The sequence below is a fragment of the Phocoena phocoena genome, chromosome 11, assembly GCF_963924675.1.
Source record: "Phocoena phocoena chromosome 11, mPhoPho1.1, whole genome shotgun sequence".
NCBI classification, from domain to species: Eukaryota; Metazoa; Chordata; class Mammalia; order Artiodactyla; family Phocoenidae; genus Phocoena; species Phocoena phocoena.
The window spans coordinates 53,766,653-53,777,644 of NC_089229.1; the positions used below are offsets into that span (position 1 = coordinate 53,766,653).

Genomic DNA, 10,992 nt, shown 5'->3' on the forward strand with positions numbered 1-10,992 from the left:
ATCCAGAATAAAGAACTCTTAAAATTCAATAATAAAGAACCAAATAACCAAATTGGAAAATAGGCAAAGGATCCAGACAGACATTTTCCCAAAGATATACAAAGGGTCAATAAGCATATATGAAAAGATGTGCAACATCATTAGCCACTATGAAAACTGAAATCAAAACCCCAATGAGGTACCACTTCACATCCACCAAGATGGCTATTAATCAAAAAGACAGGGAACAACAAGCACTTCAAGGATGTGGAGAAACTGGAGCCCTCATACACTGCTGGTGGAAATGGAAAATGGTGCAACTGGTTTGGAAAAGAGTCTATCAGTTCTTAAAAAGCAAACATAGAGACTCGGCAATTCCATTCCTAGGTATACACCCAAGAGAAATGAAAACTTGTGTCTAGACAAAAACTTGCACACAAATGTGCATAGCAGGATTATTTGTAACAGTCAAAAATTGTGAACAACCCAAATGTCCATCAACCGATGAAGGAATAATTCAATATGGTATATCTATACAATGGAACATTTTTTGGAAATAAAAAGAAATGAAGTACTGATACACACAACAAAACGGATGAACCTAAAAAACATGTTAAGTGAATGAAGCCAGGCACAAAAATCACACATATTATATGATTCTATTTACATGAAATATCCAGAAGGCAAAATTATAGAACAAGAAAGATTAGTAGCTGCCAAAAACAGGGAGATTTGGGTAGAAAAGCGGACAGGGGAGACTGCTAATAGGTATGAGGTTTCTTTTAGGGATGATAAAAATATTCCAAAATTGATTGTGATGATGGTTGCACAACTTTGTGGACATACCCAAATCCAGTGAATTGTACACATCAAGTGGGCAAATTGTACGATATGTGAATTATATCACTATAAAGCTCTTGTATTTTTTTTAAAAAAAAAAAAAGCAGAGAGTGAAAGGGCCATAGATCTGGATGGAATTATTACGGATGATTTTACAGAGATTGGTTTTGAAGAAAGGGAAAGTCAGGGCTTAGTAAAATGTACTGGAAATAATATGAATGATGTGTAAAGTCCTATAAGGTAGGAGCATGTAAAGACTTTGCAGGAGGGCTTCCCTGGTGGTGCAGTGGTTGGGAGTCTGCCTGCCAATGCAGGGGACACGGGTTCATGCCCTGGTCTGGGAAGATCCCACATGCCGCGAAGCGGCTGGGCCCGTGAGCCATGGCCACTGAGCCTGCGCATCCGGAGCCTGTGCTCTGCACGGGAGAGGCCACAACAGTGAGAGGCCCGTGTACTGCAAAAAAAAAAAAAAGACTTTGCAGGAAACGGGAACCACCATCTGTATCAAAGAGCTATATTAGTTAGAAATGAGACTGCTACGACTAGAAGGCTAAACCAGAAAGACCTAGAAAATTCTAGAGGTTCCTCACATGGATAACTAGATGAATATGGTGTTTTACTAATATGACAAAGCTGTCACTTCTTGATTCTAATACTTTCAAGTATTCATCCCTCAAAAAAATGCTTCCATAAATGGCTATGACTTATCACTCATAGGCAGGCAGTACAGTTTAAAATGCAGGCATTAGAGTTGACTGCCTAAGTCAGAATCTCTGCTCTACCACTGACTGAGTATATTATCACGTGCACTTAACTCTGTACCTCAGTTTCTGAATCTGTAAAATGAGAACACTATCACTTACTTCATACATGCAAAAAGCTCTTAACCTTACAAAAGAGTGGTAATATTTGTAATCATAGCCACAACTACACAGTACATATACTTAGCTACATCTCTCCTGAGGATCAAAAGTTTCTTCTGCTTGATATCCAAAGTTATGAAAATACATTTTCCATCTATATCAAAGAAAAACTTCTTGATTAAACTGTTAAAATTTGTCAAGCTGTTATATTGCTAAAAAATATAAAGCAACCCAAATTATCAAGTCTCTTTAACCATGATCATTTAACCCTTATCATTCTTTTTTTCTTTCCTCCAATTTTATTGAGATATAATTGACATACAGCACTATATGAGTTTAAGGTGTACAGCATAATGATTTCACTTATATGCACTATGAAATGATTACCACAATAAGTTTAGTGAACATCCATTATCTCATATAATACAAAATTAAATAGAAAAAAACTTTTTTCCTTATGATGAGAACTCTAAGGATTTACTCTAACAACTTTCATATATAACATACAGCACTGTTAATTATATTACAATGGAATACTACTCAGCCTTAAAGAATGAAATTTTGCCATTTGCAACAACATGAATGGATGTAGAGAGTACTATGCTAAATGAAATAACTCAGACAGGACAAATACGTATGATTTCACATATATGTGGAATCTAAAAAATGGACAAACATAACAAAACAGAAGAGATACAGAGAACAAACAGGTGGTTGCTAGAGGAAAGGAAGGTGGGAGGAGGAGAGAAATAGGTGAATGAGATTAAGAGGTACAACCTTCAAGATGCAAAATAAATAAGTCACTGGTATGAAATGTACAGTGCCGGAAATACAGTCAATAATTATGTAATATCTTTGCATGGTGATAGATCATAACTAGACTTATTTTGGTGATCATTTTGAAATGTACAGAAATATCGAATCGCTATGTTCTGCAACAGGAAGTAACATAGTGATACAGGACAATTATGCTACAAAAACAACCAACCAAACAAACTCATATAAAAAGAGTATGGTTACCAGAGGCAGGAGTGGAGGGAAGAGGAATTGGATGAAGGCAGTCAAAAGGTACAAACTTAACAGTTAGAAAATACATACATACTAGAGATGTAATGTACAACATGATAAATATAATTATCACCCTATCATTCTTAATCTTTTTTTTTTTACTACAGGAACTTGATGCTCTTTTTAATTTTGTCTCTAATGCTCCCAGGTTTCAACTGGCTCTCTATACTAAGTGAAGTCAGTAAGACAAAAGACAAATATCAGATGATATCACTTACATGTGGAATCTAAAAACACGGATACAAATGAACCTATTTACAAAACAGAAACAGACTCACAGACATAGAAAACAAACTTATGGTTACCAAAGGGGAAAGTGTGTGAGTGTGTATGTGTGTTTTTGGGGGTGGGGTGGGGGGGTAAATTAGGAGAGTTTGTGATTAAAATATACAAAACACTATATATAAAACAGATAACCAACAAGGACCTACTGTATAGCACAGGGAACCATATTCAATATCTTGTAATATCTATAATGGAAAAGAATCTAAAAACGAATGGATATATGTATAGGTATAACTGAATCACTTTGCTGTACACCTGAAACTAACACAACATTGTAAATCAACTATATTTCAATTTAAAAAAATAACAAAAACTGCCTCTCTGAAACTCAGAATAGCCTGGTCTCAGAGCCACATTGGACTTAACTTGTGAGAGCCTTTTTTTTTTTTTTTTTTTTTTTTTTTTTTGCGGTATGCGGGCCTCTCGCTGTTGTGGCCTCTCCCGTTGTGGAGCACAGGCTCTGGACATGCAGGCTCAGCGGCCATGGCTCACGGGTCCAGCCGCTCCGCGGCATGTGGGATCTTCCCGGGCCGGGGCACGAACCCTTGTCCCCTGCATCGGCAGGCAGACTCTCAACCACTGCGCCACCAAGGAAGCCCTTGTGAGAGCCTTTAACTTCTTTCACAGAGGAAGTCTTTTCTATGGCTACTTCTGCTAAACCATTTTCTTGAACCACAAGGAATTATCACACTAATATGTGGGTCTTCTCAAAACTAAAAGGAGAGTGGAAGGGACCGTATTCTTAATTCTCCTCCTCATGAAGAGGAAAAAGTAGTCACTACCCTCCTTTTCTTTTTGGAGAGCTATAAAGAAGCCATGCAGAATCTTACCGACAGAAGCAGTATTCTAGGCATAACCAAATATAGGTTAATCCTACAGAGGTTTTCTGCCTTATATTAGAATCTGAGCTGCTTCTTTTTGAGGAGCTATTCTTGATTGTTCCCTCAGATACATCATTTCAATCTGTATCCAAAACTGAGGTCACTTACTACCAATCAGTCTTATTCTAGGTTTCTTTAGTAGTGGCTTCTGTGTAAACTGGATAATAAAGTTGAAAGGAACTACATTCCCTTTGTTTTAAAGAATAGATGGTGAAAGAATCTGGAAAAACGACTTCAAAGGAATAAATATAAGATACAGAGTGTGAATTACAGTAGGAACTAAGGAAATGAAAATAAGAGGCACAAACCAGGCTGACATTACGCAGGGAAGGAAAAACTAGTAATCGCTGAAAAATTCTATATGGAGACTAAGAAGAAATAGTTTACTGCCTTATGAAATACTGTTTGAATTACATGTAAGTAGTGACAGCACAAAACATTTTTAATACTAAGGAGATACTGGTAGGATTTAGTATTCTAAATCATTATAAGCCAGGTATTTAAAAAACCAGCTCTGAAATCATCACACACCCGTAAAATGAGGTAAATAAGAATACTTGCTCTTATTATATGCTGCACATGTATAAAGCATTTAGAATAGTGGCTGGAACAGAGTAAGCATTCAATAAAGGTTCACTAGTGGTGGTATTATCACCTGTGAACCACATGCAAACCAAATGATTCCTCTGAGTTCAGACTTCTCATCTACAAGAAAGGAATATAAATACATACTTTGATCCTTATTTTGAGAATCCAACCAGATAATGCATGCAAACACCTCCACCAGTAGTTCTCAACCTTCCCTTTATCTCCCTGCCAATATATCTGATGCTGTTTCAATTCACTTTTATAATAATTATGCTTTTTTTGTAAAGTGATTCTCAAAGTGAGGAAAAGAAAAATCACTCTAAACTCATGTAAAAAAACAAATATATCTAATGACTAACATGGCAAAATTGATTTTATTAGCAATGATGTTACATGGACTGTCAGTTTTCAGGAAGATGTTAAAGAGGTATCAATATGGTTATGTACCTTCCACTGTCTTAATTCAAATGTGCTTTGACTTTGAAAATTCACAAAAAGTTGGTAAACATAGAACATAAAATACCGAACTTTCACATTTGCATTTTCTGTGTTGGGCTGTTCCTATAGATTCTTTGTTGAAAAAAAAGTCATATTTGTGGTTTATTGTAAACCAAACACTTTTTAAGATATGGGCAAAGTACTAAAACAAAATATCCTACAAGTTCTTCCTATCTGCTTGATATGCTGTTTCTGTAAAACTATATGAAAAGGGGCCATATGGCCTCTAACAAATCACTTATGATTACTGATAAACAATTAAAACCCCAGATCTAAATAATACACGATCCCAGTTTCTTTTGTTTAAATGTACTTTTGCATCAAAATATTTACTCTACATATTCAGTAAATAACCTATTAATCTTTAAACATATTTTAATTTCCAAAAGCAAGATGTTAAGATTTTCTACCATATCTAAACTGAACAGTCACAAGAAACAAGTGTGGGATAAAATGGAAGAATTCTGCTGCTAAATATAAATAGACTCCATTTAAAGAGAAAAGAATGTCCATTTTTTAAAAAAGTGGAACACTTTAAAATGCATCTTTAAAATAAAAGGCAGCGTAGAACAGTAATTTTAAAGCCTGAATTAAAGCCCCAGACTGCTTGGGTTCGAATCTCAGATATATGAATGTGTGAACACCTCTTTGAGTCTATCCGGGTGAATTCCTATTCTGGCAAATGTGAATTAGAGCATATTCACATTCTAGTACCCTAGAATTGTGGTGATGAGTAAATAAGTTAACATATGTGAGTACTTCAACAATACCTAGCACAGTGTTTTTAAATGTAATATGATCGGTCATAGCCTGACAATTTTTTTCTTATTATACTTTCATGCAAGCAAGATTAATAACTGTCACAAAACTATTTTCTAAAAAGAACATCTAGTTAATACCTTGTATGTGCTAATAAAAAAAATGGTATGATTTAGGAAAAAATAAAGCCTGAATGTCACTAAGTAGATAAATGAAATCACTGACTAAAGCTCTGGATCTTCTTGGCCAAATAGGGTACATTAATCTTGGCTTCACTAACCACTTACAAGTGATTTTAAAACTTACGAAAACAATTAAATTAGGAAAAATTGCTTTTCTCGATTTTAAGCAACTAAAATGTGAAAAATACACTTTAACGTCCCTATTTCTGTCCTTATTTTCATCAATTTACCAACACTAAAAAACAGTTTTGCTTTCTGGTTTCATTTCCTGCAAATGATGTAATATATACCCTATTTCAGTGGTAAACACTTTGGTACAACTAAAGTTAACAGTAACAGTAATGTAAAAACTTCTCAACAAGTACACACTAAACAATTTGGAGTTCATATTGATTAATAGTGTCCATTTACATTATTAACTGATTTTCTGACTTAAGATTATTTTCTGTTAGTGTAAATCTAAGTCGCAAAAACATAAGGGACCATATAAAATAAAGCCTCAAAGACTTCTAGGTAAAAGAGTAGGAATGGAAGGAAAGCTCTGAAATTGAAATTAGTGTCTCTCCTATCTAAAAACCTGACTGATGTGATTCCTTGGCAGTTTATTGAGACAAAAACATCATACATATTTTAAATGACTCTAAATGCAAATTAAAGCTACTCTCCAAAGTTACCTTAAACCTACTAGAGTTATTTTATTAGGGTTTATATAAAAATGACATGCAAAATTTAATTTATAAAGTTAGCTTTGAACATTCTTGAACATAAAAATTAGTGAAAATGATTGGTAGATGAATAACATTTAATAAAATGGGGAAATAAAGCAGTGATTTGTAGTCATCTGTTTATTTACTCATAATAAATCTATTTTAAAAGAAATCTCCAAAGAGAGTATTCCATAACCCACAACATGCCTTTGTACATTTATTCATTTAACTATTATCCCCTTCAATAGGTTCCTCCATCCCTAATATACTTACATGCAATGAACTTTAAACAAATTTTCCTTTTATCTTATCAGGAGAAACTACCATGTATCTGAAAATTAAGTTATCTTTCATTCATCCTAAGCTAAACAGTTCTAGTTCCTTTATTCTTCCTCTATAGTTTCTAAATTCTAACAGTCTTGTTCCTGGTTTTCTGAATCTCTCCTTGGAGCTAAACACAGATCAAGAAACAGCATACAAGACCACTGCTTTACTCCATCTAATGCAGACCTGTGTTACTTTCATACCCAACCTTTTTAAGAGGTACAACTCTCTTGCGTCAATTTTGACATTACTGTCCCTATGAAGTCTAATACCAAACATATCATAAGGTTTGTTTCTCCTCATCTCAGACATGTGTAACTTATTTTCATTTCTAGAAGGTTAGCTTCCAGATAAAAATCATTCACCATTTACAAATAAACAGAAATTCATGTAGAAGCAAATTTTTATCCTTGCCCAGGTGTTAGCATTAATTACCAGAGTACTAAGAGGCAGTCCTTATCTGCAAAGTGCTCACAACCTAAATAATGAACTTTATTCATCTGCACACATTTCATTATAACATCAAACATTAGTATTAAAATTTCAAGAATAAACTCATGGTAAACCTATCATTTTTTCTCAATAGTCCTATCAGTCTTTCCAAGATAGTTATATACATATACCAAGACAATGTTCCATTTGCATATGGCCCATTTCAGCTATAAAATAACAAACAGGATTTGCCCAAATACCCATAAATGACTAATCCAACGATTTTTTAAGACCTTAAAAAGAGAAATAACTTTTTAACAAGTTTTAATGAGTTCCAAAAACATGAGCCCAAGTTACAACTAAATTATTAAATATATTTACTAATGCTGTACTCATGAATACATTATCAAATTTGTACTTAAGAAATTATTCTCCTTAAAACTCTGAATCAAACTTTTGTTAATTCCTTTTTTGACAGGTTTCACCTGCTAATTCCAAGAAAACTGGCTCGCATATAAACCAAACTATATAGTTTCTGCAGTATCCCAGTACCATCTTTTTCCTGCATTTTTTTCTTTAAATAAGAGGGGAAATCAATTGTGAGGATAAAAATTTGCACATTCTGCTGTTACCTAAATATTTGGGCCTCAGTTTCCTTTTCTTTAAAATGGAAGCACTGAAATGACTCATTTATAGACTTCCTATATTTACTCTTTTAAATAGATCTTTTAAAATGATTTACAGTAACTCTGTCAAAAAATAAAAATGCTAAACTTTAACGTTTAGTGCTCACAATACTCATATTGCTCCCATCATCCTGTAGTATCAACACCACCAATTATTACTCAGTATATCAAAACCACAACAACATTAAAGGGAATACCCATATAAATAATATCTATATATTAAATTATAGATTTCTATTTTGTGGAAATCCATTTATCTTTTTATGAGGTGGTAATAGGCAAGGTAAATTAAGAATTTTAAAGTGTTCTTTAACAAACAATAAGAATCAAGGATTCATTTCATCTTTAACAATCCACAGGCCAAGGTAAACATAAATGTCCTAGGAAATGTCTAATTTCCCCACAGTAATAAACATCTTAGGAACACTGCCATATGAACAATAATTATTAAATATTTTTTGCTGTAATGCAACAAGTATATGTTTACATCCTCAGGGATTTTTATCACATAAACATAGTATGCAGCCTAACAAAATAGGAAAAAAGTACCAAGACTTAGATCAAAGTACTTAAATTCAAGTCCCAAGTCTGCCATCTACTAGCTTACTTGAAAATGATTCTAATACCACAGCATTTTATCAGAAATGGCGGTGATAAGAAGGTAACTAAAATTTAATGTTATCTCATAAATAATCTTTTAGAATATTTCATTGACTCAGGATAAACCCCTATAATGAAATTATTCTGTCCATTTCATAGATGAAGGTACTGAGGTGCAATGATTTAAAGTAACTTTTCTCAAAGTCATACTGCAAACTAAGTGGTGAAAAGGTAACCTAATTTGGGTCTAAATCTTATGTTCCTTCCACTAAGCCATATCGAGTTAATGAAAAAACACTGTAAATTATATACCACTGTTATGGTGACGATAAGAAATGAAAATAACTTTTATTATAATAAAGAAGCGCATTATACTTCCTAATAAAACAGAGCACTTTATGTTACATATTCACATACTGAAGTTATTCTGAATACCACTTGATATGGCCCACAAATACTAAAATCTCCAAATACTTCCTTCTGTATTTTAAGTATATCCTTTCGTATTTTATAAGTTTGAACTTTTACAAGTGACTTAAGCCTCAAATGGACTTATCTACTTTTTGCAGGCCTGCGTTATCCTTCAAACAGGAGGGAAGAGCTGCACTTCTAAGAGAAACGCTACCGGCGTCTATCAAGCCTCCAAGGCACAAGACCACGTGGTACCACTCAGAAGCCTAAGGTTCCGTACTCCCCTACCTCCTTTTGACAAGGAACTAGGAACTAAGGTTCCTTTCTCTTAAGTGGCGCCCTGACACATGCCACCTGTGTAGTACGAACCGCAAACATCCTGCAGCCGGCCTCCCGGAAGAATATGAGAATCAGAATAGGGAACTTGGAGGCCGACAATGCCGCGAAAAGAAATGACTAAAGAAGTAGAGGGTGAGATCCTGATCAGCTGCGGGACCAGGAACTGTCAAACATTAAAAGACTCACACCAACGAGTGTAACCTATCGTTCGGGAAGGCCTGGGGTGGGAGCGGCACTACCAGAGGAAGAAGGACGAAGAGAACTGCACGAGCCGCCGGCGCCGCCGCCGCTCCCCGCAAGCCTCTTAGCATGCCCCGACGAGCCACGAACCCTGGCCCTCATTTCGGGTCCAATCTTTGCTCCAACCTTTCGGGAGCGGCCAAAATCCTGCTGCCCGAGGCGGCCGCCGCCGGACCTGCCCGCACCTGTCACCACCGAGACACCAGACCGCAGTTCCCGCCCAGTTCTCCACCACCCTCGGGCAACCACAGCCACCTCAACCCCTTTCCCTCACCAGGTGTCCCCTTTCCGGAGCGGGGTTTTGAGCAGCGTCGCGATGTCAGACCGCTGGACGTCCAAATCCGCCGCTCCGCCTTCCGCCATCTTCTTCCACTAGCGGTAGCGGAGGCGGCAGCGACGGCGGCGGCACGCCCCAGAGCATTGTGGGAATGGCGTCCCGCGGCCCCTCCCAGTCGGCAGGTCGAAACCAAAAGAGACGTAAGGTTGGGGGGGTGCGCCTCCGGAGAAGCGTTGGGCCCGGGCGGAGTGAGTACGCCGCGGTGGTCTGCTGCCCCCCATCGGCTCCCGCCCGTCGAGCAGCTCGCCTCGGCCTCCTCCGGCCCGCGACCGCCTGGTTTTAACTCTCGTCTGTGGGGCCTCGGTCCTCTCGCGCTTCAGTGGTGCCACCACCCCATCCGGCCTTGACATCTGCCTTCCCCTCCCTCTTTCCCACAGACGCCTGAAAATCCTTATTTGCGCATTCACTCACGCTTGAGGGTGGGGCGGGGGGCGTGGGGACGGCTAAAATATGGCAGAAAATTTTTAACAGGTCCGTGACTCGAGTCTTTTCGTTGCGAGTCGCGGAACCTAAACTCGGTGAATATTGGGCCAAACAGAGAACAATACGAAACCGAACGCTTAGCCGCAGTGATCTGCGGGCTCTTTCTTGCGCTTCTACTCCTGCTGTAGGTGGAGACCTTTTACAGGTTCTTTGTGACGCCTCCCCAGGCACACCCAGATAGCTAAGCTGCAGTGAAAAACATGTTCCAGTTCCTCGGTGAACAGAGTGTAAATAAAATATGTATCGAATAATGCCAGGTACTAAAGGGGAAGAAACGGGCGAGAAACCCATTCTCCTAGATGTTAGGAAGTAACATTTTCTTAGGCGCACCTTCGCATGGTGTGTGCACCTGAAAGTAGATAATACCAGCTATTACTTGAAGCCAGTTGTGTTATAAATGGGAAAATCGAGTTTCTCAAAAGTCAAATGCCAACGTCACACAGTAAGTGGAGAGGCAATCCAGCTTCCAAAGCCCACTGGCTATCTATAC

The 10,992-nt window shown here is 37.2% G+C and overlaps 1 protein-coding gene across 2 annotated transcripts in view; it reads right to left on the reverse strand.

Moving 5' to 3' along the window:
- The window catches only part of USP15 (ubiquitin specific peptidase 15), a 130,911-nt gene extending 120,807 nt beyond the window's left edge, over positions 1 to 10,104 (reverse strand). Inside the window, exon 1 of one of the 2 annotated variants that reach the window (XM_065887756.1) lies at positions 9,957 to 10,104. In XM_065887756.1, the coding sequence (XP_065743828.1) occupies positions 9,957 to 10,045 (89 nt within the window). In that variant the 5' untranslated portion in view covers positions 10,046 to 10,104. The remainder of the gene's footprint in view (positions 1 to 9,956) is intronic. The other variant, XM_065887755.1, reaches the window with a different exon arrangement.
- Positions 10,105 to 10,992: the final 888 nt, after the last annotated feature.